General features: G+C 41.1%; 1 protein-coding gene across 2 annotated transcripts in view; it reads left to right on the top strand.

The window, feature by feature from the left end:
* pitpnm3 (PITPNM family member 3) overlaps nucleotides 1-19,071 on the top strand; it is a 75,285-nt gene that overhangs the window by 52,964 nt on the left and 3,250 nt on the right. For both annotated transcript variants that reach the window (XM_046389467.1, XM_046389466.1), the window contains 12 exons: nucleotides 1,348-1,535; nucleotides 4,623-4,780; nucleotides 5,306-5,476; nucleotides 11,373-11,573; nucleotides 11,719-11,867; nucleotides 13,825-13,941; nucleotides 16,128-16,244; nucleotides 16,341-16,489; nucleotides 16,809-16,958; nucleotides 17,100-17,283; nucleotides 17,434-17,562; nucleotides 17,674-18,090. In XM_046389467.1, coding sequence (XP_046245423.1) covers nucleotides 1,348-1,535; nucleotides 4,623-4,780; nucleotides 5,306-5,476; nucleotides 11,373-11,573; nucleotides 11,719-11,867; nucleotides 13,825-13,941; nucleotides 16,128-16,244; nucleotides 16,341-16,489; nucleotides 16,809-16,958; nucleotides 17,100-17,283; nucleotides 17,434-17,562; nucleotides 17,674-18,021 — 2,061 coding nt within the window. In that variant the 3' untranslated portion in view covers nucleotides 18,022-18,090. The remainder of the gene's footprint in view (nucleotides 1-1,347; nucleotides 1,536-4,622; nucleotides 4,781-5,305; nucleotides 5,477-11,372; nucleotides 11,574-11,718; nucleotides 11,868-13,824; nucleotides 13,942-16,127; nucleotides 16,245-16,340; nucleotides 16,490-16,808; nucleotides 16,959-17,099; nucleotides 17,284-17,433; nucleotides 17,563-17,673; nucleotides 18,091-19,071) is intronic.

Below are 19,071 nucleotides of genomic sequence, written 5' to 3'. Positions count from 1 at the left end.
CACTCCAGAGCACAGCAAAGACTGTTTTACTGAAGAAGCTAAACTCATAAACTTTCTTCAGTGTGGACAATGCAGTTATGACCCTGTTTTATAGCTCTTTTATTGAGTCAGTTTCTTCCCAATTTTCTGCTTTGAGAATCTAAAGGTGGGGAGCAAAACAAAGCTAGTGTGTTGTTGCTGTATGTTTCTTTGTATTTGGTCTTGATAGTATTTTTATTGTGATCATATACTACACTTGAATTGCCCTCTGGGGACAGTGAAGATTTATTGGATTAAAATAATTAGATAGACCAGTTATTGTTACTGATACGATATTGAGCTTTTATGATTATCTGTATCTAAATGTCCATCCATCAATCTATCTATCTATGTATCATAAATCTCTCGCTGCTTATCCTATTCAGGGCCTATCCCAGTCAACATTGGGCAAGAGGCAGAGTACATGCCAAGTTGCCAGATCAACACAGGGCTGACATATAGAGACAAACAACCATTTACACTCACATTCACACCAATGGGCAATTCATCAATAAACTTAACGTGTATGTCTTTGGATTGTGGGAGGGAACAGTCACACAAAGGCCCTGGCTCGGGTTCGAACCAAGAACCTGCTTGCTGTGAGGCGACCACAGTATAACCACCCATAGTATTTAAATATGTGCCTCTGAAATGCAGTGAAGTGCAAGTATAAAGTGGGTTGGCCCTGCGATTGACTGATGAGATCAGTCCAAGGTGTACCCCACCTTTTGAATGTTGGGATAAGCTCCAGTCCTGCAGCGATCCTGCATGGATAAGCAATATAGAAAATAGATGGATTTTAATTTTTACTTCAAATCTATGTCAGTTACACATATCATATCGGTCTCCTTGATTACTAATGACTGTTGTCAGTATCAGCCCTGAAAAAACACCCATATCATTACATCCCTGAGTTGAATTATATTCGGTGGGCGATTTGACGGGATTGTTTTTGTTCTGAGCTCAGTTTCAGTAGTTCCTGTAGTGTCCATGCAACGTTTTCCTCATATTTTTGCTGAAGTGCCCCCTGAAGTAGCTTATAATTTGATGTCCTTTCGCTCTTGCTAAGCCTTGCATGATTCCCCCTCTCTGTCTGCTGCCCCCCCCCCCCCCCCCCCCCCCTTCTCCTCCTCCCTCTTAGCCATTCAAATCCACTCACATCTAATAGAGTCACTGTCACATAGGCACAGTTTTTTCCTCCTCATTTAACTGCTCACCTGGGAAAACCCATCGGCTCCCATTAGATTATGTGTAATTTCCTGGTACATCCACTGTAAGTGTATGAGGCTTACTGTTCAATGTTTCACATTCTCTCTTCCCTCCTGTCAGGATAACTCGGGCCTTCTTGGAGAGTCCAGCCCCGGACTGAGTTCTAGCAAGAGGCTGAGTAAGAGCAACATCGATATCTCTGCCCCCAACGAAGGGCAGGGCCAGAGTGGGCCGCCGCTCAGCCGCAAGCAGAGCGACTCATACGATGGAGACACCTCTAGCACGGGACAGCACAGCTTTTTCTCCAGGTGGGGCAATAGTCATGAACATACCCACACATTATATTATACCCACCTGTCTGGGGGTATAATACTGTAGTATTTGGGGGAGCAACATAATGCGCAAAATAATATAAACTGCAGATGCGACATGGGTAATGCTAAAAAGTCAAGTAATAGGATTCACAGTTCATGATTCATCGTTATATTTTTATATAACATTTTTAATCATTGAGGTGAAATATACTATATAGACAAAAGTATTGGGACACCTGACCATTACATCGATATCACATTCTAAATAGACAGACAGACAGCCTTGCAGCTATAAAAGCTTCCACTTTTCTCCCTTTCCACAAGATTTTGGAGTGTTTCTGTGGAAAATATTTGCACATTCATGCAGTAGAGCATTTGTGAGGTTAGACACTGATGTTGGACCAGAAGGTCTGGCTCACAGTCTCTGTTCCAGTTCATCCCAAAGGAAACACTAACTTTCTCTCCGCTGCATACCGCTACAGTTCAGATTTCTGCCGGTGCAAAGTAAATACTCAACAGGCATTGCCTTTAAATACCTGTTGAATAATTTCATGTCCTTGCATGTCTTCAGTGCAAGCACTACAGTTTTTCAGTGTTCCATGCTCTCATGCAGACAAACATTTGCAAACATTCATGCATGCACAGACACAGAAAACTTTGCACATGTATGATCAAACGAATATATGTCTGTCAAGTATCACAGGAGTGAGCTATTCTTGGACAGTCTCGAGCAAAAGTATATTCAGTATATTTAATCATAGATTTTGTATATTAATCATCAGATAATTTAAGATTTACAGCATTTTAATTTGCACAGATACGTGTGGATAATTTTAACATTTTTCATGTATAAGAAAATTCAGTTCACAGAAGCATCAACATCTTGGCCAAAAAACACCCGTCAGACACACAGAATCAAATTAGAAATCTTGTCATCCATTTCTGTCAAACAGCATTAGTGTGTTATGATGTTGCATGCTGGCCCTCATCCAGGTTTTCCTAGAGTATGTCAACCTATCTCGTCCCTGCTCTTTATCAATATTTGCAGCTTGACTGCCCCACCTGCTTACCTGCCTCTGCTGGACTATAAATAGCCTATTTGAGCCTGTGCCAGCCAGTTTGTGTGGGAGACCAAATGGTTGAATTTAGCTGAGTGGCTGGAGGGGATACGACTGCCATGTCGGTTCCCTTTAGGCAACCAGTGTTCCCATTCCAAATCATGTGCTCCACTAGGCTCGCAGTAACACAGTAGCTGAAGAGAGAATCCCATCAATTCACAGTTATAACACATTGTGTTCATGGCAGCTCACCTCTCACCTTTCACTTCCTGTTACACTCCTGATTAAGCCAGAACCTCCCTGCGTGGAGGGTAACCTCTGCTCCTGGATGTGCTCTTTTCCCCTGCGCCTCCCACTGGAATCTCACAGTCAACAGAATGGCTTATTACAACTCCTTTTCCCAGACATTATCCATCCTATCAGAATGGCTTCTCGGATGGCTGTCCAACTCTGGTTTACTCCAGGATGTTTCTATGTGCACTGGGAATTGCCTGTGAGATCATGTGCAAATGATCTTCATGCTAATATTTTGAAAACCCAAGAGAGCGCACTCAGTGCACCAAGCTGAAATTTGCTTTACTTTACTTAGTCTCATTTTCACCCAATCTCTCTTTGTTAGGAATGTGTTCTGGGTAATTTCACTGGTGTTTTAAACTAACTTTTCAAGCTGAACAAAAACAAAGACCTAAATATATATAATTGACAGCATTAGACATCTATTTAGCCTAAAGTGCTCAGAAAAAGGATTATGTGCAGTCAGACCTACTGAAAGGCTTAGTGCATAGCTAATGTCCTTAAGGAAATCTATTTTCAGTGCTTTGGTTTAATAGCAGGCATCAGATACTTGCTGCCACAGTAAAAAGCTGGGCAGTTTGAGACATGTCATATGATCTGTCCTCCTCATCCCTCATAAAAACATGTCACCATTCACTTAATAATAGTTAGCCAGTGTAATATTTGTCACTTATATTTGTCATTTATTTTAACAACATATTTTAACATTTGCAATGTGCTATAGCTGCAAAAATGGAAATTTGTACCACCCAGGCAGCAAAAATAAGACCTTTCTGCACCTTCAGGCAAGATTTTATGTAAGACAAGATAGGCCTTTATTAGAACCGCCACCTTAGCATGGTGGAGGGGTTTGAGTGCCCTAATGATCCCAGGAGCTATGCTGTCGGGGGCTATTTACCCCAGGTTGGGTCTCCCAAGACAAATTGGTCCTGGGGGAACGGTGAGGCAAAGCATACGGTTCACAAGGGTTACTGGGACCCTGGAGCCAGACCTGGGGAAGTTGTGTACTGTTCATCCAATAACTAATGTACCAGTAGCTCAGTTTCTTTTCATGCAGTGTGGAGGAAGTTTTATCTATGAGGATATTTTGCAGCAGAGATAAATTAAGGTGGACAAACAGACAGACAGACATGGTTGGAACAAGTGGTGAGTGGACACGTAATGAGAGAGAAGACAAAAACCAAAAAAGGAAGTGCAACACCATCAAAGCACTATTGATTTGTCTTTTAAAGTTGGCTGGAGACTGACTAATCCTTTCTTCCCGAGCAGGACTTAATGGGGAAATGTCGGCTTGCTAGAGAGCAGAGAGGTCTCGTCAGTCAGCAGAAGATTGCAGCTGAGACCGACTCTGCTGTTCAAACAGCTGTGAGCGTGATGCAGCCTGTGAAGCCTGAGCAAAGAGCTGCTCAGACTGAGTCATAACAACCCAGCGCCCCAGAATGTTAAAACAAGCCAACTATTGAATCAGCACAGAGCAAAAGCATCACTGACTCATCTTTGCCAAGACCAGGACATTTGCCTTCCCAAATTCAGCATGAACATTACTGACATTTAAGATGTCAGACTGCTCCTCTTTTTTCGTGAAATAAAAATGAAAGTGTTAGCAGTAAATGCCATCGTACGCTTTAACTTATTGTGCATTCTTCATGGTAAACACAGTACTGTAATGTGATGTTTGCAGTATAAACTTACAGCTATGCACTATTTTGTGTCCATGTCTTTTCCCCAGTTTGATGAAGGAGAGCGTGGAGGTGCGGGGCGGCAGTAACACCAGTCTGGTGTTGAACCCAGGACGATTTGACTTCGAGGTGTCAGACTGCTTCCTGCTGGGCTGTCCGCTCGGCCTCGTGCTGGCCATGAGACGCACTGTGCTGCCTGCCGTCCAGGGTAATAGTCAGACAGTGACCGTCTTCATACACATGCACTGTATGTGCGCATGCGCTGGCGCAAACACACACACACACACACACACACAGATAGCAGCTAGAGTGTGTGTGTGTGTGTGTGTGTGCATCCAGTTGTGTTACTGTTGTGGTGTTTTCTGCTGTCTCATTATTAGCTTGTCAGTCAATTATAAAGCTTCCCCGACCTGTATGGAAAGTGTTACACCGATCAAATTTGGCTTACATAATTGTTCTGGATGGTTTCACCATTTTACTTTTTTCTACTTTTTTTTTTTTCCCTTTGAAAATACTCCACACTTTTAAAATGATGAGATCTATCTGAGCGCTCAAGAGGTTGTTGTGTTTCCTGCTTCAAGGAGAAAACTGAATTTATTTTTCTTTGAGTCCTTCAAAGAAAAAAAAATGCCCCAAAAAAACTGTTATTTTCATCCAGACAATATTTGTCTTGTATCATATCATACTTCATACTAAAATCCTGTTTCTGTCCATTATGTTTTCTAACCCTCAGTGAGCCAGCTCCATCCAGCCTGCTCTCAGATTTTCAACCTGTTTTACCCGTCGGACCCTTCAGCTTCCAGACTGGAACCACTGCTGCAACCTCTCTTCCACAAGTTGCCACCATTTGCTGTGCCACGCTATCAGCGCTACCCTCTAGGAGATGGACGCTCAATGCTCATAGGTAGGACGGGTGATTCAACCCTGGGAATCAATTTGCCAGCGTACCCGAGGACAGCTGCTCCTGAATTTTTCATTTCATTTCATTTCATCTATTTTCTGGTGTAATTGTAATGCCATATTAATAACCTTTTGGATTTTGCATTTCAAAGCCGGGGTGAATCGTTTGAGGAATCCTGTTAGTGGATTCAATGACTAAGTAATCTTAATTTTCACATTACATAGAGCCTGTGCATATAGCCTCGATCCCATCTGTGTGAGCCTGCCCTGCAGAGTCAGAGCTAAATCCTGCTTTCCAAAAGCCTTAAAAGTTTTAAAGTAATTATGCTTCATCTTCTCATGGTGCACTACCTTTAACCTGCCACGCCTCTCTGAGGATCAGGCACAATGTGTGAGATATTAGTGTGCTAGATATGGCACAGTGCTGCTGTAATCCCCAGAAGGACTTGGTTGTCAAGACCGAGTCCTTAATGAGCCACTGATTTATTTGAAGCATGTTTTAGCCCACTTTTGGGACACTGAGAATCACTCTAAACAGCAGTTGTAACACATCGCCTGGCTTCCCTGCCTCTCTATCCGTCTAGCTCGCTGAGAGAAAGTAGGACAAGCGCTGATGGCTTGTGCTACCAGTCTGCAAAAATAAACCGCGATAAAAAGACTTTGTAGTTTGGTGCAAAGTGTTGAAACATTTAAAACCCGTTTAATTAAACATTTAAGACATTTTTCATTTATTGTTTTTACTAGATCTTACTGTACACTTAAGTGAGAAGAAAAAAGAAACAGATTATTTGAATGTAAACATTCATATAATGTATACTATGAAAGAGTATTCATAGTATACATTTGTTTTGTATTGGAGAAAGAGTAGATGAAAGAGTAGTTTCTTTGCCTTTTATTGTGCTGTTTGGTATACATTTCATTTAAAATTTTGTACATAAACATATGTGACCTGAAATTATTTAGCTGTAGGTATGATTGTCTCACTGTTTTCTGATGTTTTGACATACAGTGGTGTTTTTTAATCCCATGGCGAAATGGCAAAATGTTTTGCATGGCACTGGACTAAAAATTAGCTTTCTTTCTGTTCACACACACTCCTTGTTCTGTAAGCGTGGCTGCAGTTTCACCGTATTTTCGCAAAATACTTCAAAATAACGATGAAAATTTAACTGTGTCGGACGTAGAACTTTAGTCAGTTAGCGAAAACCAAACCGAAATGTCTACAAAGAGTGATGAATTATCTGAATTAATGAATTATTATTATTTCTTAAGACACAAGCGAGCCATAGCAGCCTAAACCTAATTTGCTGAAATGAAAGCTGAAAAATACAATAATATAAGAGTTTGTGCAGTAGATTTCAGCAGAAATCTGATTTAATTAGTTAATCACAGATGTATGATGAGTTCTCCTTATACTTATCCTTATAGTTCCCAACTTTGTAGCATTTTACTGCTGTGAAAATAACAATTAAGCCATGATGTGTCAAAGCTATTGTTCATTTAGAGGTCTGAAAAGTTATTGATCACACATCATACATGGGGCAAAAATCCCCTACAGATATGGTATAATTATTGTACAGTTGGTAACATTACTAAATCATTAACATTTCTGTGGCATCTAAAGTGTGAAACGTTTGACAAGTTTGAATTGCTGCTGTTAATTTCAAGGCCACAGCACCACTGTTAGATATGTGCAGTATGCAAATGTGTTCAGTCTTTTTAAAATCACTGGAAATGATTACCTCTGAATTGTTTATCTCTCATGCACAAAATAAACAGATTCTAAAAAAACAACCACTTTAATGAGCAAAAGTTCCATTAGTTATGAATATCCAGAAATATGCTGAAGCATGTCAGCAAATAGCAATAAAATGTGAGTCCCAGCTTCATGATTTGTCTTTCTACTGCACTAACGTAGGTCTGGACGCGGCTTCACATTATGCAGTCAGATGCAGGATTCTCTACCCAATCATGAAATTGATTAAAAAAAAATGTATTAGTGGATTTATTTGGGAGAGGGAGAGGGAGACGAGTGCTCACAGTGGTCATTAATTCGGGCTTCAGCTTATTAGAAAATAGAAGACACTCTCACCTGCACTGCTTTCGGTTATGGTTTCAGGTTTTAGTTTAGCTCCTTCCTATTTTATGTTGAAAGTTTGCTCTCCTCATGTGTCATGTTTAGTTTAATCTCCTGTTTTTGTCTTTTCTTTTCATTCCATTGGTATTTTCCTTTGTTCTTGGAGTTTGCCACTTTGTCTGTTCTCTCATTTTTTCTTGCCTGCTCCTTTTATTTGACTGACTAGAATCAGCATTTTCTTTTTCTTTGTTTGTTACTAAAGCTTGCTTTTTGTTTTTTCTTCCTCCCTGTCAAGTGTTCTGCATTTGGGTCCTTTTTTTATGTTGCAAAATTATAACAGTTGCTAAATATAGAGCAAGCATTGCTTCTTCTGTAAGGTTCTAACGTAGATGTCTTCATTAATTACTAGTTAACCTACTTGAAATCATATTGTTCTTCAAGTGTTGGATAAATCATTTTCTATCAGCTGATTTGTTCCCTCTTTAAACAGGAAACCTGTGAGTAATCAGTGTGTGTTGCTTGTATGTGACAGATGATAGTAAATAACACAGTGTTTCTGCTTGTGTACACTGGATGCCCAATCTTTGATTTATTAATTTAATCATGTTCAGCCAGTCACAAAGTAATGCTACTGGTGCTGGTAAAGGTGATGGCGTGTGAGAGCTAACACACGTCGTAGGCTTGTGGGTATACTGGGTTTCAATTATGGGTCTTCATCTCTGTTCCACTGATCGAGCTTGGGTGCTGTCAAATAATGTGAGGCAGACATACAAACACATATATGCGACAGAGGCACATATCACCCCTTTGCTGCTCTGTAATATGGTAATTAGTTGTTATGAAGGCATGGAGAGCCAATCAGAGCAGGCTCCTGTGGGTATGACTTCGACATCAACACCCGTCACCAGTAAAGGCTTTATTATGATGAATGCTGCTAATATAGAGAGAATGAGCTCTCTTCCTATTGATTTCCAGCTATGCTCCAATGGGAAATATGATCACCCAAGACAGCAAATGCGCATGGAATTACAGTCATTTTTATCAGTATTGATCACATGGCTAACGGCGCTTTAATGTAAAGATAGTGGTGTATCTTTTGCTCTGCTGTGAAATGATTCCCTAATAGGATGCTACTGTGTGTGTGTGTGTGTGTGCGTGTGGAGGGTGAGAGCATGGAAATAACTGGGGAGGGTTCTGAGATAAGAGTCTCTTCCCATCTCTTTTTGTTACAAAGACGTTTCAAGGCCACTGTGCATTGAGTGCAATCATACGTCCTCACCTTATGAATTCTCTGCTTGTCCTTTCTTTTACCACTGTCATCGGCTGTTTCACTCTGCCCTGCCTCATGATTAAATATTAATCGTTCTGTTGTCATGCCGGTCATTTAGTGGGACTGAGCTTTAGCTTTTCATGCATGTGCTCGCCCCTTTTTTTCCCCCCGCCTTTTGTCTCTCTTTGTTACCATGCGGCCCCATCTTTTCTGCCTGGCCTTGCAGTTTTTTGATGTTCCACTCTTTCTGTTTGTTCCTCAGGATACGTCTTTCGAAATTGTGCATGTGTCAGAAAATGCGTCAGTCAGTTTTCTTTTCTTTCTTTCTCTCTCTCTCTCTCTCTGTCTCTCCCTCCCTCTATCCGTCAGAATAATCTCTCCCTGCCTCTCTGCTTCTCCCTGCTTACTGTGCTGTGAAAGAAAGACAGAGTCACGCTACTGTTCCGGAGGCTGAAAGAGAATAAGACTCCTTTGAGCACTGTGGGGCACATTAATGATAACAAATTACAGTGCAGAGCAGGTATACAAATCGCTACAAACAATATGGTGTACAGACAGTAACCCTCCCTTCAGTTACAAACAGTTTTTGGGTTTTGTGTGATATTCAATAGTCATTGTAATGGTCCAAATAGAGAGTTGAATTAAATCTGCATTCTGTTGTGGATCCTCCCCCGACAATTTCTGAAAACCTGGCCAACATCATGAAAATTCACCTAGATATATTACAACCCCAAAATGTGTAAAAATGACCTGACAATGCACTCCAGCTGGCTGTAGCATTAGAAAAAAATATGTGTGTCCAGCACTAAAAAAAAAAACCTTTTGTGCTGTGAGACCACAATATTTTCTGCTACTCCTCAGTCAGATTTCAAATGACTGCAAATAACTTTCTATCAGTTGCTGCTATCATCAATTAATTACAGTAATTGTTTAGTTTCATTTCGGAAAATAAAAAAAAGCCACCATAGGGCTCAAACTAATGATGAATGATTATATTTTAAAACTTAATATTTAATTTTATTCCCTCCAATTTGAGGTTTCGTAATTCAGTTTGCAGTTATGCTAAGAAAAGAGAAAGTGAAACATGTTCACATTTAAGAAACAAATTTGGAAATGATGATTAGAATGATTAGAAATGATCATGACAACCTAATTAATTACCAAAAACAAACAAATGATGCAGTGCTTGTATTTTGTGGGTAATAATGCCAGATGCAGAAATTGTGTTTTGACGTGATTTAAACGAATGTAAATTAACATAAATCCACAAGACAGCCATATCTCCCCAACCACCAAAATATTTTCTGCCCCCCAAAAGCAGACCCATTAAATTAAAATATTTCCTATCTAACATCCCTGATTCATACAAAGAATCTGTCCGATATCATCTTCATCATCCTAATGTGGATGGTTCTTTGCCTTGACTGTGGGGAGTTATTAACCACACCAGATTCTCCCTCACGTCTGAGAGAGCTGCTCTTAATCTGTATTCTGCTGCAGTATCAAATCCTTCACAAAGCAAACACAGAGCAACATGTGGATGCATCGGACAGCTTATTTCTAACTATACCAGCAGGCTGCGGGATAATCTACTCTTAAATGGCTGCTTCATGTAACAAAAATGACCATTCTGGGTGATAATTTAATGCATGTTAACACCCCAGGTACAAAAAATGTAAAGCAGGCAGGCACACAGCATCCATGGATGGATGTAATGTCGGAGTGATGTGAGATGGCTGAGAATGGTGCCAGAGGATCATGTCAGAGGAAAAGGGTTAAGAGAATTATTTCTTTCCAGAGATGCAGGTCCTATCCAATAAAAGACCAACCCTGACAGGATGGCTTGTGTTTAACATTTGCAGGCAAGCAGGCTCTCCTCAGCCACGTTGCTCCCTGTTCCAGCTCAAGGTTTATACCATACACCCACTTCATGACATTCAAAAGACATCCCACAGGGCTGATTTGTATTACAGTAAAATGACATGGTATGATAGTGGGTCACCTTAGCTTGTATGTGACATACATACAAATACTGTATGTTGGGTTTCCATCCCATTTAATTGCTTGTTAGAGCATTGATCGGTTTATAGGTTGTCTTAGGGAATAACAAGTAGATCCATGATGTCTGGTGAAACCAGGTCTCCAGTGAACTCTTTTTCCTATTATACAGTATTATTGCTGAACAAATAGGAAAGATATATGTAGAGATGTGCCGGTGGGACAGAAGAAGCCAAACTGATAAAATTATTCTACTTGTCATTGGGAGACGAGAGCAAGGTGCTTTCTGGGACTTCCAAAGCCAAAACAAATGGATTGACTGCCATATAGGGCAGCCTTTGTCCTTGTGCTCATACTTAGTGCTTGTCTTTGGTTTACCTTAATAAAACACAAAGCAAGTCAATACACAGCAAGAGGCTACCTTATTAGGCAAAATAACAGCATTGATTTAAAGACTGAGGCAAGTCAGTTGTTGTCTGATCAAAGCATTTCCTTCCCTCTTCCCTGCTCTGTTTGTCCTTGCTTTTCCTTCCCACCTCTTCTCTTCCTTGCTAGTCGAGGGTATCCAAGGCCATAGAAACGTGTTTCTGGAAGATGAACAAACTCCTGGAGGCCCGGCATCACAGCCATCCTCTGAGACAAAGACTGAAGGAGGAGGAGGAGGAGACGAGGGAGGTCGTAGAGCCAGTGTGACCAGTGTGGAAAGTGAAGGGTCGATATGCTCTATGGGCCAGCTGGGAAACACCATCGCTAACAGTGAGTGGGAAGGAAGCTGTGCTGTCCTGTCTCATTTCATTGAATTATCTCCTATAGATGAACTAAGGGTCATGAGGTTTCACAGATCTAAAATTGACCTCAGATTTCTACATGCCTATTCTTGCATTTGTGTGTGTGTTTCCAGTTTCCAGCAGCTGGTGGGGCACCAAGAGGCTGGATTATGCTTTGTACTGCCCTGATGTGCTGACTGCCTTCCCAACAGTGGCTCTTCCTCACCTTTTTCACGCTTCCTACTGGGAGTCCACTGACGTAGCAGCTTTTGTTCTCCGGCAGGTGGGCAGGCCTTACTGACAACGTATTATTTTGTTCCCAACTAAATTCTGCCGATCTGGAAAAGTATTGTCTCAGTGATTAGTTGAAAGACAACTGCAAAAGCTGAGATATTAAAAAACAGAATGAAAGGTTATTGTTCGCTTCACGTAATCATGTAATGATTGATTTAAAGGGGTCCAAGGATTCAGCCTTGGGGAACTTCACTAGCCATTCTAATTTATTTTGATACGTTATTGCTTGTTCGTACTTGAACTTGAAATTTTGACTTCTAGAAAGTCCAAACCAGGGACACTTTTTCCTCCTATAATCAGTTTAGTTCCTTAACATATGCTATGTTTGGAAACCTCAGTGACTTTTCAATTGGTACTCATAGTTTAAGGCAGTGAAATGTGACAGTTTATATTCTCTTTTGCAATTTCTTCAAACCAAACGCCGTCCATCTGATTATGACTTCTTGCTTCACAAATAACACAGCACTGAAGACACCAATCCTCAACACTCCTTCATAACATGTAACCGTGGACAGAGTCAGCAATAAGAAATATATAAAGAGAGATTTACCCAAACATTTAAACCATAATTACTAGCTTATGTTATTTCAAGGCATTTGAATGAATGTAGAGCTACTATCCAGTGCTGGATCAAGATGTGGTTTTACAGCTCAGAATGCATGTGATTTATAGGCCTTTTTTTCACCTTGATTTAGCCTTAATGAGTGATGGTCAAGAGTGTGGGGATTGTCTGTCATGGTCTGCGAAATGAAGGGAAGGTCCCTATCAATACTGTCAACACACTTTGTCTTGTGTGAGGATGTTTAGGATTCATCTCATGCTTCACAGTTGATCCTCAGACAAGCTGGAGCCATTTTATCAAGCAAGATTGATTTTATGACTGAACAAATCTGACCAGGATTCTATTTGGGCTGGTTTCTAAAAAGGTACGACTCTGATCTGCTTAGGTTAGAAATTAAATGTGTGGTGCCCACTCCTTTCACACTTGGTTAGGATTCTAAAGGTCTGCAAATGTGTTCTCAGCTAAAGTGAGTCTCCATACATCATCAGCTTTCTTAGGTCACAGTGACCCACCGTTATAGTCTCACAGGGACATCAGTGCTTGTGTTTCCAGCACTAAATGGGAATTAAACCTTGAGCCAGTCTGAGCTCTCCACAAATATGTCACATCTTTAACAGTGATTACATTCATGTGGAGTGTTTATGTGTTTACGATAGTGGCAAGGATGTTCACTGGCACGTCCTCAGACAGCAACAAACATACCAACAAAAAATAGATGAAATAAAACATGTCTTCATGTCAGGTCCCATTACCACCAACAGTCTTTGAACTTGATCATTAGAAATCAGAGACCCGGGAGAAGAAAAACAATAGGTTTTTTTTTCTCACCCTGCCACAGTCTGCTGTAGCATGTCCTCTTTGTGAGAAAACATGAGTGGAATAAGGAGAGCACCTAGGAACGAAGAAGAAGTGCACACAACGCCATCCAGAAGCTAATAAACCTGAACATCATTGTTTTGGTTCAGAGGGTTTCAGCTACATGCAATGCAGGGTCATGTTAAAGAATTGTCATAAGATTCAAAGGTGGCACAGAAAGTAATTTGTTAAAGCAGAATCACGTGGTTTCCTCACAGTCCAAGTTCAGCATGTATGAGAATGTGTTTTTAAACAAGCAGCCAATCAGTCAGGAATGATACGCGTGGCCTCCATCACATAGTGAGTGCCGATTTTCTTTGAGTGCTCCAAATCACTGCTTAGCCATTAATCTGTGTCAGTGCTCCTCTTGTCTAACATGCTCTCCATTAGAATTGTGATTTCTGACCCCCACATATAACTGCAGATTTGATTTTAAGGCTTCAGGTAGTTCCATGTTATTGTAAGAATTGATTTCAAAGGCTTTTGTGTGGTAATGCCTGCTCTTATGTATGTATGTGTTTATTGACAGCTCATGCGATGTGACTGTGTGAAGATGCAGGAAGCAGACAATTTGGACTCGGCTCCCTTCTCTCCCTCCAGCCCACGAGAAAAATGGCTCAGAAGGAGGACACATGTCAAACTGAGGGTAATTAATTATTCAGTGCTTTACTTTGTATAAACACACTTTTGTCCCTGTTTTCTCTAGTTGCAAAATCTCCAACACAAATGTAATTTTATCGCTACTCAGTTAACATCTAAAGGCTCGTATTCAAACTTTATGTGAACAAACTTATGACTACTTTAACTAAACATTTTCACTTGGACACAGTACTATATATTATGCAACCTGGACTGTTCCTTCTCTTAATCTTAACGACCCACGTGAACACTCACATAAACACAACAGACATTTTTCTTCTGCATTAATGGCAATGCATTCATTCAAACTAAACATACATTTATCACTAACTGCCAGGGTTGTAGTGCTGTATCGCTGTAACCTGTATTGCTTAAAATCCTCCCACACTTTCACCTTGAAGCATTGAAGCAAGCAGACACACACAATTACCTGACGCTTGTTAGCCCTGCTGAGTCGAACAATCAAGGTCACATTGTGAGCCAGCCAAATGTTCCTTTTACCTGGAATTTTCTGAAGACAAGAGTTTAGTGACTGCCTGCTTTTATTGAGACTATAAATAGAACTGTGCGACTAGAGTTCCATGGAAACGTCTATATTTAAGTCTGTGAAGGTTTTCTTCTTTGCAGGGTAATCTTGTTCATGCCTCACCTTGGCCAAGTGATGTGTTTCTGGTGTTAAGTGGTTCAAGAAAAGTAGCTCTAAGAAAGTTGTGCCCATCCTGAGTATAATTCAGTGTGTGGAGATTTAGAGCCGCTCTGTGCAGTTTGAATCTGGGCACAGATGGCACATCTGCAGCAGAGTGATACTATTCAGAGAGATTTGGCTTCTGTTTCTCATCTTCCTTGGCTTGGTGAGAGGTCTTTGTCACAGCTGGAACTAGTGTGGATGTTGTTTCTTGTACATGCTGCTATTTCGCAGGCAGGGGTCTGATGCTCATCTCCTCCACTCCGTGTCTGTGAGATGGTGGCGATACTGAAGTGCATGTTGCTTTCCTGTTTTCACATATGACAGCACAGCATACCCAGTGAACTGTGTCAGGGAAATCTAAGTACATATCGAACACTGTAAGGCTTCCTCAAGTCACACAGTAGCTGTGATGTTTTATGTACTCTCTGTGTGTGTGTCTGTGTGTGTGTGTATGAATATTCCTGTATATGGGGACAAAAATCTGTTAACACAGTCACACTGTGGGGACCCGCCTTACTCACACCTTACTTATGGGGACAAAATGCAAGTCTCCACAACCTAAATCATTAAATATTAGGGAGAAGACTTGCTTAAAGGTGAGGTTGAGGTTAGGGTTAGGTTAAACAATAAGCTGTTACTCCTTAAAGATTTTATCAGAATACTAGTAATAACAATATATTTCATAAACATTTAATCAGATATTGAGCATAAATTGTGCACTTGTGGATGAAATGTTTTCTTTTATCATATAATCCATGGGGCAAAAATGTACTAGTGTTGAAAAAGAGCAAAATTATATTATTATATTATATATTAAGTAATATTAAGTAGTAGTATTAAGGTTACAGAAATGGCAGAGACGAAGATAGGAGAATTCAAATTTCTCTCATGGTGGCCCAAAACAGAGTATGAGAAATATAAATTAGTGTGCTGATAATATGCTATTAAAATGCAACCATCTCAGCAAGAAGAGATTTAGGGATTAGTGTTTCTCTGCTGGCTCACTTGGTGGTGCTCACTGAATGCTGCAATATGGAGAAAAGAACAAGACAACGGAGCTTAATAGAGTTAACCTTCTTTTCTGGAAGGTCCCACTGTGCATACCTCAGAGGCATTTGGATGGAAATCTAGAAATGCAAAACATCGAAGCGAGGAAAACTTTCATTTCAGCATTTTAACTCCAGTCACTTCCTCAGTCCCTGTTAAGTTTAGTTGTGTGCAACTGAATGGTTCCTGTTCATTAAATATTGTCTATCTGATGCTCTTCTCATAGTTTGTGTAAAGCTTTTTTAATTTTAAGCATTGAAGTTTTGTCGATTTTGCGCTCCTAATGTGTGAAACGTAACTTTAAAGCTTTTTCAGTGCTTTCTACCCCATCTCATTGACTTCCACGGTAAATGCAAAGATGTGTTTCACAACATTAGATAAGTAGCAACAAGGTTAAAACCTTGACTTAAAGTCCTAACCAAACTGTGTTTCATGCTCTTTCTTGTTGTCTACTGTAGAACGTCACCGCCAACCACAGAGTGAATGATGTTATTGCCACTGAGGATGGACCTCAAACTCTGGTTGGCCGCTTCATGTATGGCCCCTTGGACATGGTCACTCTGACTGGTGAAAAGGTGAAAAGCAGCAGCATGATACACATATCAGTGATAGATGCACCTATCGGTGATATACATTAATCTCTGCCTGTTGACCCACCCTGCCTCTCTTAGGTGGACATCCTGCTAATGACACAACCTCAGTCTGGTCGCTGGGTGCACTTTGACACTGAGGTGACCAACAGCAGCGGGAGAGTCACATATACCATACCCAAGAGCAAGAAGCTCGGGCTTGGAGTCTATCCAATTAAAATGGTGGTCAAGTAAGCATCCATTTAGCATGGCTTTTCAAAAGCTCTGTATAATCATGTAAGATGTAGAAACACATAGAAAAAGGAGAGAACGATTGAATTAAGTTGTGCATCCATGCTCTGCATCAGTGTCTGACCTTCTAGCTAGAGCAGTGGTTCCCATCCTGGGTCTGGTCCAACCTCAGGGGGGGGGGAACCAAGAGACAAGCTGGGGGGCAAAAGGTTGGGAACCACGTGGCTAGAAGGTGCAGTATAAAGAACCTTGATAGGAGTTGCAACGATGTGTAGCAAATGCATTCTCTCATGCACTCCTTCTCTTTTCCATCCCAAGGGGGGATCAAACAAGTGCCGAGGCCTACCTGACTGTGTTGCCACGGGCCATGGAGTGTGTGGTCTTCAGCATTGATGGCTCTTTTGCTGCCAGTGTGTCAATCATGGGCAGTGACCCCAAAGTCCGGCCCGGAGCTGTTGATGTTGTCAGGTAAGTGGTAACAGTTTCTGAGTCTGTGTGTGTCTGTTCGTGTGAGTGAAGGTTCAGAGGTGAATCTGTAAGCTTGTGCCACTACCGCTGATTGAAATGAATAACTTTAAAGCGTGTTTGATGTTATGTATTTGCGTGTAGGCATTGGCAGGACCTGGGATATCTGATCATTTACATCACAGGCCGCCCTGATATGCAGAAGCAGCGTGTGGTATCCTGGCTCTCACAGCACAATTTTCCACATGGGATGATCTTCTTCTCTGAAGGCCTGGTTCATGACCCCCTGCGGCAAAAGACCATTTTCCTCAGGAACCTCATACAGGAGGTAGACCTCTTGACTGGGCAGTTTGTCTTTCTTATGAAACGTGATCTCTTGAGACCTGTCCTTCACTTCACTCATCTGCAAACAAGCCTTGAGTCGTGCTGAATCAAAATGCCACACACATCTCCGACTGATTATTTCTTCTCTCACCAGTGTCACATTAAGATCATCTCTGCTTATGGCTCCATGAAGGACATCTCTGTTTACAACATGCTTGGCCTGAGCCCCTCACAGATTTATATTGTTGGCAGACCTTCAAAGAAATACCAAAATCAGTGTCAGGTAATCCAGCTTTCATTTATGTCATTTTTTTTTCTTTTCTTTAGTGTCATTTCATGGTGTTTCTGCCTGCCCACTTCTCCCTCTAACCCTTTCTCTGTGTGGTATGTGTAGTTCCTGAGTGATGGCTATGCAGCACACCTCTCCACCCTTCAGTTTGGGCACAGAGCCAGACCCAAGAAATCCCCTTCGGTTCGTATGGTCCTAAGAAAAGGCTCATTTGGCCTCTCAGCGAAGCCTGACTTCCTGTGTAAGCGCACTCACCTACGCAGGACAATGTCGGTGCAACAGCCTGACCCACCGTGTACACCCAACCCCAAACCTGAGCGGGCCCAAAGCCAGCCAGAGTCTGATAAGGACCATGGGGGAGGAGGAGGGGGAGGCGGAGGAGGGGGAGGAGGAGGAGGTGGACAAGTGACATGGGGACGTGCCTCCATGCATCGTGGAGACACCACTCCCTGACGTCAAAAAGAGATGGAAGGATTGCAGGAGGACAAAAGAGACAAAGTGGTCTTAGTGTCCAGGGCCAAGGTGAGATCTTATTGTTTAAGTATGGGTGTTTTAAAGGCTTATTCCATATTGTAACAATGTGTGTCATACCTTTGTACTTCCCAAGATAACTAATTGTTAATTGATGAGACACTAAGACCACAGTGCTAAAGAGAATTCAGAGGACCAAAGAACCAAAAGGAGTCAGAAGAGTCTGAGAGCTGAGAAAACAAAAGTGAATGGAAAAGAATGTTACCCAAGTAAATACAGCAAACATCACCTCATAACCTGTTTGATCGCTTTTTTTTTTGTGTCTCACTGTGTCTCAGTCGGAACACTGTCCTTCATTAATGATGCAGGTTTTTCTTGGGACAGATTATTATATAGTTTGAGTATTTTAAGTTTAAGTATTACTCAATATGTAAGTATTTAGTTTTCTAAAACACTGGATTGCAAGATGGTGTGAATTATATACAGATATGCAGGAATAAGTAATGGAAATACTCCAGTTGAGTACTCAGTAACTGAGGGAAACAAGAGACAGATTAAAAAAAAAATAAAAAAGATCAAAATTGAAGCGGCAGGGGCTGAGATGTTCTGACTTCTAGTCCCTAGCACTCGTCAAGCTCCAAAAACACTGGATCCTTCAGTCATGATAATGCAACTTTACGACTTCTGACTTCTTCTTTATGACTTGCTGCTACACCTGTGAAGTCATGTTTTACTGTTGCCCACTTAACAATCACTGTGGCATAACTGCACCGCCTATTAAGCTTTTAAGAGCTCGAGGCTAAGCAAAGCTTTGATGCAAACGCAGATTGATTTTGCTGTCGAGTTCCAGCAAAGTCAATAAACGTCCACCTTGATTAGGTTATGTTCCTTGATGTACCTGATACATTACGGTCTTTACACTTTTGGTCATGGAGGCAATATCACTTTTAAAAATAAGTCTGTAAGTACAGAAGAAAGAACAGAAAGACATAATGAAAGGAAGGCGAGTGACAACAATGGGTGATTTTTCTG

Source organism: Scatophagus argus, chromosome 5 (genome assembly GCF_020382885.2).
Source record: "Scatophagus argus isolate fScaArg1 chromosome 5, fScaArg1.pri, whole genome shotgun sequence".
NCBI classification, from domain to species: domain Eukaryota; kingdom Metazoa; phylum Chordata; class Actinopteri; family Scatophagidae; genus Scatophagus; species Scatophagus argus.
This window is presented reverse-complemented; position numbering and strand designations above follow the sequence as displayed.